Source organism: Mus caroli, chromosome 7, assembly GCF_900094665.2.
Source record: "Mus caroli chromosome 7, CAROLI_EIJ_v1.1, whole genome shotgun sequence".
In the NCBI taxonomy this organism is placed as follows: Eukaryota; Metazoa; Chordata; class Mammalia; order Rodentia; family Muridae; genus Mus; species Mus caroli.
In genome coordinates, this window is record NC_034576.1 from 131,397,201 (window position 1) to 131,416,521 (window position 19,321).

At 45.0% G+C, this 19,321-nt stretch overlaps 1 protein-coding gene across 2 annotated transcripts in view; it reads left to right on the forward strand.

The window, feature by feature from the left end:
- Positions 1 to 17,628, forward strand: part of Plpp4 (phospholipid phosphatase 4) — a 137,143-nt gene extending 119,515 nt beyond the window's left edge. For both annotated transcript variants that reach the window (XM_021167127.2, XM_029479063.1), the window contains exons 6-7: positions 5,570 to 5,740; positions 17,072 to 17,628. In XM_021167127.2, the coding sequence (XP_021022786.1) occupies positions 5,570 to 5,740; positions 17,072 to 17,271 (371 nt within the window). In that variant the 3' untranslated portion in view covers positions 17,272 to 17,628. The remainder of the gene's footprint in view (positions 1 to 5,569; positions 5,741 to 17,071) is intronic.
- Positions 17,629 to 19,321: the final 1,693 nt, after the last annotated feature.

Sequence of the window (19,321 nt, forward strand, 5' to 3'; positions counted from 1 at the left end):
TATATATATATATATATATATATATATATACACATATATATATAATTCCATCTTCCAAAGTGGACAGTGCACTGAATATGTATTTGAAAGCCCATTTTCTCAGCTAAGGTTGGGTTCTCCCATCCTCCTCTCCCCATTCTTCTTTTGAGATAGGGTCTCCTGGTTTCCAGGACTGCTTTAAATTCTCTCTATGCACCTGAATATGACCTTGAACTTCTGATCTTTCTGTCTTCTGTCATCATTACATGAGTATTGGGATTACAGGTCTGTGTTTCCATGTCTGGCTTATGTGGACACAGGGCCTCATGCATGCCAGGCAAGCACTCTACCTGCCTTGCTACATTCTAGTCTCAGTTTTGTTTCTTCATCGTGCTAGAAAGTAGTGATCCATCTAAAGGGAGACAGAGAATCGACTCACTGCAAATGGGCATCATCTAACTAGTTCCGAGGTGGGATAAAGAGCCCCCGGCAAGCTCAGCTGGGTATGTTCCTTTGAGAAGAAAATCGGGTGTAGTATGGTCCGAGTTAGAAAATTTGTCCTTGATGACTTTCTTACTTATTTGTTCTCTTCATTGAATTTGAATCTAGGATTCAGGATCTCAGAGCAGAATGGTTCATGGAACATTACATCCTGGCCCCAAACCCCTTGTCTCATAAGAAATTGTATTTATTCAACCACAGCTTGGTGGGTCTAATTTAGACTCAGCAGCTAAGGAAAGCCAAAGAAGCAAAGGACCAGAACTAGGTATGTGATGCTCAGTTGTGTCTGCCAGGCCAGAAGGAATCCACCCCCTAAGTCCATTGTCAGGGAACAGGACACTGGGTCAAAAGTGTATAAATGTCAGCAAGAAAGTGACAAGCATGAGGTTGCGCATGAAATTGGAGCTTTGTATTGTCACCTAGAAAAGTAGAGCATGCAGTGCTTTTAAAATACTGCCCAAAGGGCCAGTAGCATGTGTCAAAGGAAACTGGCTGCGGCAGGTCTCCTGGCCTCCAGGTCAGGCTCTTTACCTTTACAAAGGAAATCCTCCTCTGCAGAGGGAAAGGCCTCCCTGCTTGGGAGAGGCTGTGCCTGGTGCTGCCTCTCACTGGGCAGGAGAGAGGATTTTACCTGCATTTCAGGGAATGATGCAATGCCCTTGAGGCCAGACCTGGTGCCAGCGCTGCACTGTGAGAGCTCCTGGGTGACAGTGAAGGAAGGTAAAATATTGTAAATTGTGAGTTGTTTAAGAGCCCAGGCCTGGGACTGAGAACAAAGCGAACAGCCTCCAGGCCTGCCAGGGCAGGGCTGTTGTTAAGGCATTCCTAAGAACATCTTAACTGTGAAGATGAAAAGAATTCAAGGACGCAGGCAAGGCTATCTTGTCTGAGTCCCCACCATTTGGCCGGAACCTCCCCCTCTGTCTATTGCCCCTTGGCGCCAGGTAAAAGTCATACATCAACTGGTTGCTATGTGAACAAAGATAAGCCCCCAGCCCACAGGAACAAAGTCCTGTTGCTCTGTAATCCTTCTGTTAATGTTTAAATAAGCCAATAGTGTGTTGCTATGCTGAATTCCACACCCCTAAGCCCCTNACNCCATAAAAACTCCTANCTTTNGAGCCTCGTGGCCNNCATCCNTTATCTCCTGTGTGAGATGCATGTCGGACCGGAGCTCCGTAATTAAACGTCCTCATGTAATTACAGCAAGAGATGGTCCTTCGTGATTTTTTGGGTGCACGCCGAATCAGGAATGGGGTGGGGGTTTCCCCACTAGGTCTAACAACAGAAGGCAGGTGGAGGTTGAGACCTCATTGCTAGCCAGACATCTCCTTCCTTCTCCATCTCCTGAAGATACCAAAGTGCAGGTAGAATTGGTAACTTGAGCTGATGATGCATCTGTGCTGAAGTCTTCGAAGCATTTTTATATGGGTAATATACAAATTTTTTTATTTACAATGTTTATTGTAAATAACAAAAATAAAAAATTTACAAGCATACAGGATGACTTAGGCACAAATTTAATATCATCATCATCCACATGGTGTTCCTTGGTTTTTTAAATACTCTGTTTTCCTGAGAGATGACAATTTGCCATTTTTCTGAGCTGTCTCCTCTCTGGTTCTGGAAACTTCCATTTATTGCCCAACAGAGCCCCAGGGCTGTACTTTTCTGCTCCTCACACTTAGGGTAATTAGGTGGATAGACTTGCTAAGCTGTCTCTCTTCAATAAAGACCATTTTATTCCTCCTGTAAGAGCTGAAGATGAGGCCAGAGCCAATACAAATGAGCTGACCAGCCTTCCCACTCCTGTACCTCCTGGGAGACTGGAAATGAATGGGAAGGATGGAGTCCAATGCATATGGGTAGAAATTAAGAAGCTATTGGACTAGCTAGGATGGCACCCAAATGGTTCCACTTTTAGAACGCTGTGGAAGTCATTAATACCCTTCTGTCATCCTAGCATGCCATGCTGGGCAGTGCCATATCTCATATCTTCTTGGGCTAAGCTTAATCCTCAACATGTGTTTAATGTTGGAAAGCTGTTCCTAAGAAGAACAACTCCAGTGCACACATGCAGCTGCCATGTGTGTTTCCTTACTCTTGCTTCTTTGGAGTACCTGAGAAAACCAGGTTTAACATAGAGGCAGTAAGAGGCAGTGGAGATCTTTGTAACCTTATTTGCTTTGGCTGCTGAGGGAGACCTACTTTGCTATAAGTTTATGCTCATAATCAACATCCCTTTTAAGTGGCTACGCAATTTTCAGAGATGATTTGGAAAAGCTTAAGGCAATTCACTATTGCCCGTGAAAACTGTGCTGGCCTAGAATCTAATGCTGAGTCCTCCTCTCTTCATTCAACATTGTTATATAATCTGAGTTTTCACGTTGCATCCCCACCCCCGCCGACTATTGGAGGCATCATAGCTGGGTTGTTTATGCCTTTACTTAATCATTTTTAATTTTTCACTTTTATAAACAACTTTGAACAGGAAATTTGCTAGTCCCGCCTCTCAGAGTTTATGCTATCTCCTTGAGATTAACCTAAAGGCCACCTAAAAAGGTGTTGCTTGTGTTTTAGGTCAGGGCTTCTCATACTGTAGGGTTCATACAGATCCTTTTAGTGATACTGTGGAAATCCAGTTGTCACTCATTGGCCTGGAGCCAGCCTGAGAGTCTGTGTTTATAAGAAACTCCTTCGTGATGCCCACACTGCAAGGCAGGCTGGGCACCATCCCTTGGACTTGTTGGTGTGCTGATGAAGTATTTGTCAGAGCTGTTCTCCCAAAGTCACTGTGTGGGCTGAGTGTGTAGGAGCTCTCATCTTTAGAAGTGTCTTCCAATCAAGACAAAGGTTTGGTATGTCTGCCCTCTGGAGAAGAGGAGCAGCTGCAGTAGCTGCCCTCAAGGAAAGCCTCTGAACTCAGGCATGGCAGCCATTATAACCACAGGGAAGTTTGGATATGGCACACAGGGCTGCACCCATAAACAGACACATCTAGTCCTGGGACTATGCCAGACTGCTACAGGTAGACTGTCTGTCGATAGGACCTGGATGCCAGTAGGTTTTAAAGTTTCCTATCTATTAAAGGAGACTCTCTGTGTACCCATTTTTCTAAGCCCTCAGAGGGCTTAAATCTCACGGAATTAAACTGTGTTCCTTTTTTTTTTTCAGCATCAATTCTTCAAAATGTTTTCATATTAATAATATTTATACCTATTCATAGGGAGGAATTTGCTAATTTGATACTTGTAAACAATGCAGAATGATCAAGCCAAGGTAGTTAGCATTTTCACCTCCTGAAACACCATTTTGTATAGGGACCTTTGGATACTTTTGTTGATTCTGAAATACACAACAGATATCACAGGTTATAGAAACCCTGCTGTGCCATAGCGCATTAGAACCAAGCCTTCCTAATAAACTGTGTTGATGCCTTTTACCCAAACTCTCTCTATTCCAGTTATCCATTCTAGCCACTAGTAACCACTGTTTTACTCTGCTGTGAGGTCAAAGTTTTAGATCTTGCATGAGCAAAAATGCATCGTGTTTTTCTGTGTGCTTACTGGTTTTAAATGTTGATTTGATACAATCTAGAATCACTATGAAGGTTTATGCTCTTAAGGAGGAATTTTATAGGATAGGTTGACCTGTGTGTATGTATGTGCAAAATTGGTAAATTATGAGTTATCCAGCTTTTTGTGGGCAGCACCATTCCCTAGACTTCATGAACAGTATACGAGAGGAGAACATTATCTGATAGTAAGAGAGCAAGCTTCCGTGTGTTTATTCTCTCTACTTTTAGCTCTGCATCTGATGCTTTGCTCTCCTGCCTTGACTTCCACACAACAGTAAACTTGTAACTTGAAACTCTAAGTAAATAAACCCTTTGTTCTCTAAGTTGCCTTTTTTTTTTTCCAGGATGTTCATCACAACAACAGAAACAAACCTAGAATTGTCTTTCTTGGGCACATTTATTTCATCTACTAGAGTGTCTTGCAGATCCATTCACATGGCCATAAATAGATGGATGAAAACTCTCCGGTTTACACATACTATCTCTAAACTCCTTGATTTTGAGTCTTTGCATTTCTAAAATAGAGCAATTTTATAATTTAAAACAGACTCTAGGTGTTTGCCATGACTGGCTTCTCTATCAGGTCCACTCCTTTTTGGTATTTCATGTTTTGTCTCTAACAAAAACTCAGAAATTATCTCAGTCATCTTATTTGTCCTGACCCTTCTAATGTAAGCAAAAATCTTACTGATTTTTTTTCCTGGGTGCACTTTTTAAAATAGAATATATTATAAAATAGAATATATTTTAACATAGTGTCTCAGGACAGCCATGTTTTTCCATCAGCCCCCAATGCTGTGAGAGCAGAGATGGTGTCCTGTTCAACCCTTTCTTTTCCCATTTAACCTGTGTCTGCCTAGATTATATTGAATAGTTGTTCTAGCTAGCTTTTCCATGCTCTGACAAACCACTCTAAAAATAAAAAGCAACTTGGGGAATAAAAGGTATATTTCATCTTAGAGGTTGCAGTCCATCATGGAGGGAAGCCAGGGAGTTTGAAGCAGAAACCTGATTATTGGCTTTTCCCTGACTCATGTTCAACTATCTTTCTTAAATAGCCCAGGCTCCCATGGCTAGGGATGATACTGCCCACAGTGGGCTGGGCCCTTCTTCCTCAATTAGCACTAAAGAAATTGCCCTATAGATATGCCCATGGGTCAATCTGATGAAGGCAATTTCTTAATTGAGGTTTCATTTTCCCGGGTATGTCAAGTTGACAATCAAGATCACCCATCACAAGATTCATTAACCCTTTGTTGAATGAGTGAGTGAATGAGTGAAAGAATAATGACACAGAATAGGCTTTGGGCACATGCAGACCTGGAAGGTCATTCTCATGGTTGAGTGCTTATGCTGGAATGGCTGTGGCAGGAGAACAGGCTGCCTACAAGGTGCCTGGATCCTCTTGTCCTGTTGCTCGGGGCATGAAGATGGCAGACAGCAAGCCAGAGATACACCAGTTCTCTCTGCTCCTCACCTGCTAGGGTAATGCCTGCTTTTTCTCTTTGGCAGTTGCCTTCTCGGGCCTCGGTTTCACAACATTCTACCTGGCTGGCAAGCTGCACTGCTTCACGGAGAGTGGGCGGGGGAAGAGCTGGAGGCTCTGTGCTGCCATCTTGCCCTTGTACTGTGCCATGATGATCGCCCTGTCCCGCATGTGTGACTACAAGCATCATTGGCAAGGTGAGTCCCTGAGCGGTCCTCACAGTGGCTCATCCCTTCTTCCAGGGATGGTTGTTGGGCATTCATTGAAATGGGAAGAACTGAGTCCCTGCTGTCAGAAGACAAGATACAGTATGCATCTTGCCCCTGCTGAGAAGTTCTTTCTTCTCACTTGTTCTCAAGAGGACTGCTCAAGTCCTCCCAAGATGTCAGGTCTTCATTGTCATCAGCCTGGCCTCAGACCTAAATGTGATTTCTCTTCTGGATCAGTCTTCAGTCTCAGTACCAAGTTGTTTTAGGCTCCTTTCCCATGGCAAATCTAGTCCCCAAGGACATATTTCTCACCACAGAGGCAATGCCAAAGGGTATATACAGCCCAGCAACCCAACTTCACTAATATCCTCGGTAGCCACCACAAGGCTGGGGTGAGGCTTCCCTCTGCCTCAAGGCTGGAGTAAGACTTCCCTCTGTATCAATGCTGAAGTAAATCTTTATTTACTGCAGTGCTTGCTTTAGCACAATTTCCCCGCCTCCTTTGTGCCTACAGGGTTAAGGGGGTTAGGGCATTTCCCAGCAAGAACAGTCTGGGCCAAATGGCCTTGAGTGAATTATGTCTCCTGTTACCCAGGGAACTGCAGGTTCTTCTTTTGCTATAGAACGATGATATCCGAATATTTCACAAAGCACTGTGATAGACTGAATGCAATCACGAACCCAAATGTCATTGGTAAACGCAAATGCACTGTGCTCATCGCTATCCTCCACTTCCCACCTCACTGCTGCTGAGAAAGATTGCATGGCATTTCCTAAACAGCTGGCTTGGTGGCAGATGTATCTTTGCCACATGATCTGTTTCTAAGCAACTAGTATGGAGTTGCCACTCTCATTTGGCCATCTTGGATTTGGGAAACAATGATGAACTTCAAAGAGAAAGAGAACTGGCTCAGGGGTAGAATGCTTGTGTAGCATGCATGGAGTACCAGGTTCCGTTCTCAGCACTGCATCAATTGGGTGTGGAGGTGCACACTTAGTATCCTAGCACTAGGGAGGTGGAGGCAGGATGACCTGAGGTTCAAGGTCAGCCTTGGCTGCACAGTGAGTTCATGTTCATCCGGAGATGTATGAGAAGCTATCCCGAAATTTTATAAAAAGGTTCAGAATTTATGCCTGTCTCCCTCATCTTTGCTTAATGATGTTGCACTGGCAACCTAAGAGGGGAAGTGTGAACTTCTTCAGCCTTCTCTGACCCTAGTCTGACTTGTTGTCATTTTCTCTGTGGCTGAATAATCTAGCCACAGGGAAAGAATGAGAAACTGTGTTTATTCAGTCCTCAGTTGTTTCGGGGAGAAATGGAGGAGGCCTCTAAGGCCTTCAGCTTGACAAACACATGGCAGCCAGGCCTTTGATTGCAGTGTAGGTGGGTGTTAGAGGCAGGATGCTTGATTGAGACAAATTGGATTTTTTCTCTGTGGTGAACTGTGCTGCTCAGTGACTGCTGACAGGGACTATCAATCAAGGTGAAAATCTATATGGAACCCCAATAGGCACCAGCAAATTCCACATCCTTCTCATTATTAATGTTAGTTAGCAACATTACTACTATGGGATTGTATGACTCCATTTCAGTGTGATTTAAGCAATGGTGTCTGTATGGAACTATAACCGATTACTTCATTACATATTCCTGTCTAATCGATATCCCACAGTCTCACATGGCATGCTCTATTAGTTTTTGTGGTTGTTTTTGTGTTATTTTTTTTCCTCCCTAGTTCACCCTAAATAGACAAGCCTGCTTTTTTACTATGTGAGGGGAACATGGGGGTAGAGGCATAGAGGGGCGGCTACACATAATGTATTCAGTGAAACTTCCCCAGAGAGCTCGCTGGATCAATTCTAAAATTCTATGTGGCTGATGTTCCCTTTGTCTTTGTGCTAGGCTGCCCTCCAGGTCAATTGGAAGCCAGAGAGATTCAAATGTCATGCCGGGGCAAAGTCCCGCGCCCAGTAACAGGGCTCACCTGTGTGATTAACCGTGAACACAAAGCATTTGAACTCAGAGATTTGTAGAATCCCCAGTCTGGGAAAACAGATGCTGAGAAGGACAGAGAATGCCATAGGCCAGCTTCTGCCTCTTCTCGCTGCTCTTGGGCATTTGTGGTTCCTGGCCAGGGACAAAGTAGCTAGGACTGGAAATAACATGTGCTTCACTCCATCATCCCTGTGTGAATTAGCACTCACGCACACTCAGACACACACATGCACACACGCACACAACACAACACACACACACACCACATACACACACACACACACACTTCACCAGACTTCTCTTAGGCTATCAGAACCAATCCTTTGGTTTTCTAAATAAAAGGACTTGAAAGGGTTTTTTTGAACTGTATGTTCCCACCAGAAACCTACCCTTGGGCCAAACCAACTATGGCCCTTGCTGCTCTCTGTTTAGAGTACTCAATCCCAAAAGAATGTATCTCCCCTCCGTCGGCTACCTGTGTGCCATGGCTGAGCTCACAGCATCCCATGCTTTTTAGGGGCCTCAGAGCCCAGCTGCCAGTGATAAGCACCATGTCTGTGTTGGTGCTCAGGAGAGTGGGAACAGTCTGAAGCCCCACGGTACTCCTACCTCTATGCAGAGCCCACGAGACAGGCAGAACTTAGGTTGCTTGCACCTGACATCCATTGATACTTTGTTTCACTTTACTGGGGGATCCCTTCTCTTCTAGGCTTCCTGCGGTTTTCTGTAAACGTTTGTGTTGAATGTATTTCTAGAATCCAGTTTCTCCCCTGATACTGCAATGCTCCTGACTGGTTTTCCATGTCCCTTTGCTACAGCCAGTGAGCCTTCAGTGAGCCTGTGGGCTTGCCCATGAGTTCCTACAGGAATCCCCATCGACTCTTTCTATTCCTTCAACATCATAGCCTACACCCTGCAGTGAGCTGCAAGATCCCACCGTTCAGACCTGCCTGCTCATGTGGCTTCCTTCTGTTCCTTGAACACTCCAGACCCACCTCACTAAGGGGCCTTTGCCCTGGCTTCTCATGTGCCTGCCACGTCTTCCTCCTTGATGTGGCCATGCCCTCCTTTGCCTTCCTCTAACCTGGTTCCACATATCACATTGGTGTAGACAATTCCTTTCAATTCATCACACCCCTCATATCCTGCCCCGCTACCCTAATTCATTTGCTACCTTTTAACAACTAATTTAGTGCATACTGATAATTGCCTAGTCCTATCCTCTAGATAAGGGGAAGGCAAACTGTGAATACTATCTATAGGCCTTTTGTAGACAAATCATTTTTGTGGCAGTTATATGAAAGCAGCTATGCAAGCTATTTAAATGACCAGATTTGTGTCACTGGTTGAGCCATCCAACATAGACAGGGATGTTTGCATGGAACATGCTATGTTCTGATACTGATGGAGTTTTCTAGACTTGCTGAAGCAAACATCTAAATACCAGATGTTTAGAATGGCAACAGTATATTGTCTTACTATTCTGGAGGCTGGGCAAGGGACCATCAGGACAGCTTTTCCAGCAACCTGCAGGACTCTCCCTTGCCTCTGCCGGTTTCTCATACTAAAATTGTTTCTTGGCTTGTGGAAGCAGAATTCAGGCGCTGCCTCTGTCCCCCCATGACATTCTCCCTGCATCTCTTCACATCAACTCCCTCTGACTTTCTCTGCCCTAACCATCCCCTCTTTATAAGGATACCAGTCATACAGTGTTAGGATCCACCCCAATGGCCTCATTAGTTACTGTGAGGAAGAACCCACTTCCTGCTGCAAAGGTCGTGTGATTACCTATGTCTTACACGGAACCCTAGGTTCTAGCCTCGGTACGGCATAAAAACTGGATGTGATGGCACGCACCTGTAATCCCAACATTCAGGAAGCAGCAGGGGGAAGATGAGACATTCAAGGTCACCTTTGGTTCCACAGTGATGCCAAAGCATTAAAACCCAGTTTCCTAATAATCCCTCTCAGTGTTATAAAAATTAGGAATTTGAAAGAAATTTTAAAAGGACATGTGTCAGCTCAATAAATATATGCTAAATAAGTGAACGGTTTTGACTAAAATGCTCCTCTATATTCTGTCTTGCCTTTTTTTATTTTTATTTTTATTTTTATTTTTATTTTTTTTGAGCCAGCCTCATGTGAGCTCAGGCTGCCCTAGAACTCATTTGATAATCCAGGATAGCCTCAAACTCAAGATCCTCCTGCCTCATCAGCACTGGACCTGCAAACCCGTACATGCTCCTCTCTTACAAGTCACATTTAGTCTCTTCACTGGCAACATCCTCAGCTGCATCAGGCAAGAGGGAAAGTTGTCTAGAGACTGAAGAAACTGCCCCAGTAGTGCATGAGACACGGGTTCATCGTAACAAGCAATTAGAGGAAGGAAAAGGCAAACCGGAAGTATCTAGGAGCCCAGATGAGACAGGAAAGTTGCTGTTGGGTCCAGTAGTTGTGGGCTTCAAGAGCAGCGGCCCCCTGTCACTACCCTGCCCACTGCAGGGAGAGGGTTTTATGTTAGACTACGTAGCGAGAACATCATTTACTTAGCTGGCCTCCTCATGTATGACAACATTCCAAGCAGTGGCTGAGTAGCTTACACTGTGCAAGAAGCACTTCCCTCTACAGATAATGATGGCTTCCACCACTGGCTCGGATTGACTAGACCCTAAGAATCAAAAGACAATATTTCTGGGATATGGCAGGATGACACAGATACTCTCTGGGTTTCTCTGGACTCATCTAACTAATTTCAATATAAGAAGACACATTTTCTGTAAATTCTTACCTCTTAAAAGTAGGTTAAAAATTTATTTTTGCATTTTAGATATTCATTCAGTCATGTCTCCTTGTGCCTGTCCGCTCAGTAAAGCAGTATGGCCTCCATGCCTCCAGCCTATAGTTTACTAGGTAGGTTGGTATCATACATATTCTTTGCTAGAAACTCAGACACAAAAGCAGAAATCTCACTAGTTAGAGAAACACTGGAAATAATTAATAATAATAGCAATAATAATAAACCAAACAATCAGAAAAGTCAGATGCAAGTGTTCGGTTTTGGATTTTGCCCTACTGTCTTGGGTCATAAAGTTCAAGGCACAGAAGCTCCAGAGTCAAGTGAACGCATTGATGTTGGAGGTTGTCAAGGTGACAGGAATGCATGTGTTCTTCCTGGGAACCTGCCAATAGATGCTAGGAAGCCTTTGTCCATACTGGGTTTTTTTTTGTTTGTTTTTTGTTTTTGTTTTGTTTTGGTTTGGTTTTAATTGAAGCAGATCAACAGAGCTCAGCATATTGGTTGTGGAGGACCTGGTGAGGCCATTTCCTGTTCTTTGACCTCACAAGATGAGGATTAGTTTCTGTGCAATTTAAAGGCACAATTCAGTTCTCAGGTTGCTGGATTCACAGTTTCTGGTCCCATTGTAAACCATCTGCTGTTGGTTTCCTCCCTCTGATTTTATAAAGAGGGGCTCCACTGAGCTCTGCTTTAGCACTGTCATGCTCACCCCTTTGAAGTGCACAGTGCAGTGGATTCTGTCTGCACATTTAGAATAGTGCAGCCATCATAAACCTCCTAACAGTCACCCGCCCCTGCTCCTGGCAATGCTGATAGACTTTCTGTCTCTGGCTTTGCCTGTTTCAGGCGCCGTGGAATGCATGGCCTTTTGTGGCTGGTGGTGTTGACAGTTAAGTGTGTTTTGTAGATGTTGTTCAGGGTAAAAGCTTGCCAGACATTTACAAATTAGAAACTATTGAGTGTTTAGGCAATGGGCCTGAGCTTGCTGTCTAGGAGCCTGGATGCCATCTACTGGGCAGACAGTCGTGGAAAGGGTACCAAACAGGATGGAAGGTGTGAGGCTGCAAGATGCACAGGTGATACCCTAGAGGAGAAATGGGATTGTGGTCCACGCTGAGGGCCCACCAGAGCTATATAGGAACATGAAAAATGTTCTTCCTGCCAACCAGATGGATGACCTATGTCCTATAACCCTTTTATTAGATGGCCCCATCACCAGTTTCTCAGTCTGACAAGCCCCTTTATTCCACTTTTGGCAGCTTTATGCATTTCCTTCCTTCTTCCTAGAAAAACCACAGGTGCCCATCTTGCCTCTACTTCCCCTGTATAATGCAAGCTCATTCTTAGGTCTCAGTCTTTGGCTCATACCCTCAGCATAACTCTGTGTTGCAGGTTAGCCCAGGCCACACTGTTCCAGGTTAGCCCAGGCCACACTGCTGAACCAGCTCTCAGGTCCCCGTCGTTCATGTGATTAGCACAGCTGCAGCTCACCGCTGAGCCATCACTGCACACTCTCTCTCTTGCCCCCTAGGGTTGTAAACTCTGGGTGGCAGGTTCTCCTATGCTTCCTTAGGTCTGATGTCAGACATCTGACTCCAACGCCTAACGCCTGAGACACATACAATAAACATACATGTTGAAAGATTGACATCAGTGCTAATTAAGGAGACAGCAGCATGTGGGGGCCAGGGACATGGAGAACCATTTATTTCTCTTTTGAGTCTTTCAGGGGCATGCTACCATACCTGGGAGGAAAGTCAGTCCTAGGTGGCTTTTTCTTCCAATGAAGACCGGCATGTCCCTTGCCTGATATCTGTCAACACGTTGTGAGTGTGAGTTAATTAAAATGGCCGTAGCTACTTGAGGCCTTGATGACAAGCTCCCCATGGAAGGTGTTTTTTGTTCACACCTTGGTAGTAAACACATCTCGGAGGGACTGTGGCTTAGAGAAGACTCCATCTCATCCCTGCTGCTTTCCTCGCCCTTAGTCCTCTCCCTTGCTCCATCTAATAGGCACTAGCTTGTCATCTCCAGTTCCTAACACACTGCTACATCAGTGAGCCCAGGAGGCATAGGCCTGGAATTGTTAGACCTGGAATTTCCTCTTGAAATGCTGCGCCATAGAGAAGTCAGACGCTGTCATTTGTAGACTTAGCTCTTTGGTCCGTTTGATAGTCAATGGCTCAAATGCGGGTTAGGTTTTGTGGTTTATTTTAGATGCTCATAAAAATAACACCCGGTGGGAATGTTCCCTGAGCTTGGACAAGATAATAAAATGATGTAATAGTGCAGCACGAAGACCTTGAACTAGAAAAGGTTGTAACGTGTTTTATGGATTGCTATCCAGGGATTATATGAGGAAACTCTTCATATGAGCTGCTGTTTCCTCCCATGATGCTACCTGTGCCTTGAAGCCCCGTTCAAGAATTCATAGTACATACTGCTTTACAGGTTCTTGGGTGGCACATGCTTTCCAGAGTTTATTTTAAATGCTACAAAGGGCTGGCAAGATGGCTCAGTGGGTAAAGGCACCTGGTGCCAAGTCTAGCACTTAAGTTTGTTCTCTAGGACACACATGGTGGAAGGAAAAAAAAAAACAAATCCTGTAATTTTTCCTCTTACACACACACACACGTGCATGCATGCATGCGCATGCATATACAAACCCCCCGCCCCCACCACACACACACAGACAGACAGGCAGAGACTCATGGAGACACACAAATACACAATTAATTAATCTTTTGTTAAAAGAATACTTCATTTAAAAATAAAGTGCTATAAAAACACGGCCATGTTCCTGAGGTTACAGCTTTGACTGTTGGCTCGCTGAGTAGGAAGAAGAACAGGTGAAGAATCAAGGAACCCCCCAGAAGTTCTGGCATAAGATGTGAGAGGAACAGGGCAGGACACCTGTTTTTAGGTCCTGTTGTGACATGCTCTGTGGTATCAACTTTAGCAACAGTAGCAGAAATGATTGCCATGGTCAATGAGAATACTGAGACCTCATCTCCATCTGAGAGATAAGGAAGCCAAGGCTCAGAAAGGTGAAGTGACTCATCCTGGCAGAGGCTGCAGCATCTCAGAGATTCTACCTCAGGGATATCCTTGGGTCAGGGTGAGAGGGCATAACCATGTCCAGGTGCACCCACGAGGACCTGGCTGGGGACTGGCTAGTTCCTGAAGCCATGGCGGAATTCCAGTAGTGTCTCTCCATCCACCACTTCCCATCTTGACAACTGTTCACCAGGGCCAAGCAGACACTTGTATGTGTCGCCGGCCTTTATGTCAGACGGCAGGAAGCCCCACTCAGTAGTGCATCTGAAGCAGTGACCATTCCTTAGCATCTTGTGTTTTCCAATTAGAATCACTTGTTTCTAAGTTATTCTTCCAAACCAAAAAAGCTTCTTCAGGGCCATGTGATTTTTCCATACTCAACTATAACCAACAGGGCGACAGACGACCACCAAGGCAAAGGGCTCACTTAAGGATACACAGCACAACAGTCAAATCTAACCTTGCTGTGCATTCCCTCCCTCAACAATCTGAATTCTGCTATGGGCAGCAAGATGTTGGCCAAGTGTTGAGGGTCAGCAGTGCACAACACACACAGCCCTTGTCCCCATAGAGTTCTGAGTGTAGTGCTAACCATCTACCATTGAAAGGTTTGCCATTATTCACCACTGAAATGGGGAGCACAGGAGTGGGAAGCTAGGATGTGTACCCAGGCTTCATTGTACAAGAATAACGAGTTAGGTGTTGAACTATGAAAGGAATTGAACAGGAGAGGAATGAGAAGGATCCTACTGTGAGCCAAGGATGAAAACGGCTTGTATGCAGCCAAGAAAGAAGCAAGTATAGGCAGAAAGATTGTGAGTGAAGGGGACATGGCTGGAGTAGGTGGCAGAGCCACGTGAGCAGCTCTGATTGACACAGAGCCTTCTTGGTTCTTGGGAGCATTGGCAGTCCCATTTCGCAGAAGAGCAGCTCCGTCTATTTGCACATGAAGGAGGATCACCAGCAATTGTGTCTGAACTCCATAGTCTGGTCATCAGAGCAGCAGCTGGGCACTGGGCTACATGCCCTTGATAGCCATGCTTTGTCATGGAAATTTCTAGAATACAAGTACTCTTATTAATGATTTTTTTTTCTATTTTACATTGTAGATCAATAAAATTCCATGTACTAAATTGATAAATGTATCTGGAAGAACTTAAAAGTATATGTTGCAGAAAGTTGGTTTTCCTACTAGCCTACTATAAATATTGAAAGTAGTGGCTGTCGCTTCTATGCAGGATAGTGAGAAATTTGGGGCCCAACCTTAAATTTTTGATAGGGTCAGGAAACTCACTTGCTCAGTAGATTAAGGTGCTGGATGCCTGATGACCTGAGTTTGATCCTCAGATCCCACATAGTGGAAGGAGAGAACCTACTTCAGAAGTTGTCCTCTAACACACAGTAACTGTGGCATGCACATACACATGTGCACACATGTAGATTCATGTACTAAATAAATTTTAAAATGGGAAAAATTTTTAATTATTCTAAGAGATCAAGATAGAATCTAGATGCTTGCAAGAAGACCAGCATGACTGGTAGCACACACACACACATGCACAAGCACACGTACACAGAGAGGTTCATTTTCTGGAAAGATACAAGGCTTTGACAACTCAATATGGCCTCTCAGGGTGTAAAAGGCAATTAGCCTGACTTAAGCTGAGATGGCTGCACAGTGTCTGTCTGTCTTCCCAAGAATCGTGGAAGCAGTTAATCCTTGTCTGACCCAAGGTGGACATAGCCTTTATCCCACGGTTGCCAAGACGACCTCAGAAAGCCAAGACCATGGTTATCAAACCAAGAGTGAACCTGTCAGGGTTTACATGTCCCCAAGACCAGAATGGGCTACAGCCTCAGGGTAATAGTGTCCTTTTCCATTTTATCTGTACACTTAATATAGCCTAGAGTCACCTGAAAGGGTATCTGAAATTAAAGGATGTCCCAAATCATATTGACCGGTATTCATGTACATGTGGGGAATATCTTGATTGCTAATTGATGTAGAAGGGCCCCGGCCCACTCTGGGTGACACCATTCCCTAGGCAGATAATCTCGGTTGTATAAAAAAGATAGCCAAACATAGGTCTTTAACTGAGCCACCAAGCAATGTTCCCTATGATTTCTGCTTCAAGTTCCTTCCATGGCTTCCCTTGATGATAGACCGAAACTATAAGCTGAAGTAAACCTTTTATTCTCCCCTAAGTTGCTTTTGGTCATGGTATTTGTTAGTTGTGCTATGAGCAGCAAGAGGGTGGTCTGTTCCATTCACAGCAATGGGATTTAACTGGAATGCTGGGGGAAATGGAGGTGTTTCCAACACCCTTTAGGTAGTGTGCACGGTTCAACAAGCTAACCAGCATGTCCATGGAACCCTTCGAGGATGGCAGCTAAGAATGGCAGTGACTGGACCTGAGTTCCAGATTCTTTTGCTGGGGGAGGTCCACACTGTGTCAGGATGTATTTGAAGAAATAGTCTGTAGAGGCAGTTTGGGTATGCACCACACACACAGAGGGCTGATGGGTAAGGCATCTTCATGGGGTCTCTATTGATCAGCCAAGTACCATGTTTGAGGCCCATCTTCGCCTCCAGGTGAGTTACACTGCTTCATCTCCTCTGTGCCATCACCACCTCATCTTAGAGATACCCAAATCGGAGGGATCAGGCTCCTTTTATACAGAGCTCTAAAGAGTTTGCCAAGTCTCAAAGATTGCTAAAAGTTTTATTTACCATGGGCCACTGAGGGTTTATTTCATCCCAGAAAAACCACTTATGGTGAGGCAGAGACCAGAACACTTGCTGGGGTTTTGTGGCTCACCAGCAAGATGGAAAGACTCCTGCAAGACTGGCCTAGGAAAAATAAAGGCCAGTCTCCACCGGGGCGGGGGGTGGGGGGGTGTTCAGGTGTGAGAGAGATGGCTAAGACTCTTCTTCCAGAGTTCAGTTACTCTGAGAAATCTAGAGTACCAGTCTGAGCTCATGCAATGCTCAGGTATGAGTTAAAGGTGTGGGTTTGGGGAATGGGGATAGGGTGTAGAGTCAAGTCTTTGATTTTTCAGAATTTATTTGTGTGTGAGAGGGTCGGGGGGCAAGGCACACATGTAAGTCAGAGAATGGCTTTATGGAGCCGTTCTCTCCATCTATCTCTATGTAGGTGCTGGGGACAGAACTCAGGCCATCGAACTTCTTGACAGGTGCTTTGCCCACTGAGCCATTTCACTAGTCTGGATTCTTGCTATTTAGCATCTAAGTGCTAGGAATCGTGACAGTTTGCAGAGACCACCACGATTTGCACCTCCAGCATGCTCTCTTTCCTTTGGTCTTCCAGGGGAGTGGGGTGGGGGTTGGGTTGGAGAGTCTGTGACCAATCCAGCATCTAGGGCAACTAGAAAAAAGAACTTTCTGGAAATCCAGGCTGACCACTCGAAGGAAGAATAACCATTTTCCCATTTCTTCTCTCCTGACTAGATTCTTTTGTTGGAGGAGTGATTGGCCTTATTTTTGCCTATATTTGCTACAGACAGCATTATCCTCCTCTGGCCAACACAGCATGCCACAAACCATATGTCAGCCTCCGAGTGCCCACTTCACTGAAGAAGGAAGAGAGGCCTACAGCCGACAGTGCACCCAGCTTGCCCCTGGAGGGGATCACCGAGGGCCCCGTATGATGGGTGTCTAGGGAGAATGGACACTGAGCCCCTGGCACATTCTTCTATTCTGATGTCATAACACAGTGGAAAGGATTTCCTGTAATGTGATTCTCATCAGCTACTCTAAAGTCCCCTCCGCTTCCGTTCTGTGGATGGTGTTCTTGCCACTCTCCATGTCTCCTTTCAACACTTTGGATTTGTAAAGTTGGGACACCAGGACCAGTCTCTGAGAGACCCATGCACAAGGAAGGAGGATTCAAGGGTGGGGTGGGCATGCTAGCTCCTCCAGTGATTCCTTTACCTGAGGTGTTTGCTGTAGTGCCCACCCTCCTCCGTGTTCATGTTGTAAAACATAATAAAGTCTCCCACCCAGAAGACTTGGTGTTCCATCAGCCAGCAAAAGTTATTAGGCGTCATGATGGGTTTCAGAGTGAGGCCCAAAACAGTCTCTGTCCCTGGATCACTCTTGGAAGCAAGGGGCTGCCTGTGTGGGGAGGTTGCCTCAGGTTCTAGGTGCAGGACTCTTGCCACCTTGCAGTTGAGGTTGGGGAGACAGTTCTGGATATAATTCTGCCCTTGCAAAGAATGCACAGAGGATGGAGTGAAGTGTCTCTCAGGTGAGTATGTCAGCTCTGTGGTTCCCCTTGTGGGGTCCACGAGGGTAGCAGTGGAGGTGCAAACTGACAATGAGGTATCTCTCACCCTTCTGAGAGTTACATGTTGCACAGCTCTGTTCTAAGGGGTCTTTGGTGGCATCATAGCCCGGTTGCAGGCTGGGAGGAAGCATCAGTGTGGCAGGCCCTGGGAGAAGGAGGAAAAGAAAAGTAACTGCTGTCTCTGCTGGGCTCTCCCCGTTGTTGAATGCACCAGGTTAACGTTGATCTTTTTCAGCTGAGCTCCCAGCCAGCTTGGTCTTTTCAGAGCTGAGAGCAATCCCTTCACTCTGCTCTCCATTTCCAGATTGCTGGGCTTAGATGCTGCGTCTTTGATGTCTAAAGAATGTCATATTCTGGCAGTTAATGTAACAGACTGCACTTTGAGGGACTCATGTGTCTAAATCACTGGCTGAGCAGCCCTGGGATGAGCAGTCCAGGAAGAGACATCACCGTCACGTGACATCGCCATCACGTGACATCGCCATCACGTGACACTCATGAACCACCTGTTCTCCCCCCCCCCCCCGTGGTCCTCTCCAGCTGTTCTCTCTGGCTGTGGTTCTGGCACAGAGCCACATGATTGCTTAATGGTGAGGGTGAGACAGGGCAAATCTTATATGAATTTCCAATACAGGTCAAAGTTTAGATTAAACAAACAAACAAAAAATTGCAGCAGCCACATTCACAAGCAACCCTGAAAATAAACATAAGGCCAGTGAGATAGCTCAGTGGGTAGAGATGCTCACTGTCAAGTTGGGCAACTTGAGTTTGATCCCCAGGACTGACTTGGTTGAAGGAGAGAACCAGCTCCTTCAAGTTGTTCTCTGCTTGCCACTCACGCTCCACACACGTGTACACACATGCACACACTCACGCTCACACACACACACACACACACACACACACACACACACACATGTGCACACATATGCACATAACACACAAATGAATAATGTGTATTTTTAAAAAGAAAATGAATATGAGACACACAACAATGAAACCATGATAGTTCATAAAACACAATTCTAAATCCAGAGATAAAATCTACATGAAACTTAAAAAATTAATATCTGGATTGAAATAAAAAATTCTAGAATTTTCAGATCCAGAGGCAGGAATAAAAATGCAAGAAAAAGTGATACTGTTCAAAAACTGAGAGCTTGAGCCTAATTTGAGTCTAGCTTTAACCTGGCTCTGCAATAGCAGCCAGAAAGAAAGAGGGAGAATAATTATACTTCAGTGGATGGCCACTTAAAATTCTGGACCACGAGGTGTCCGTTTATATAAATACTTAACATTTAAAGATAAATGGCCAGAAGGGCTCTGTAAAGCAACAACAGAATATTGTTAATGCTGATAATTAAACTGAAAGCCCTAAAATGGGCCATGTAAAAGCTTTGATTCGAATGTAA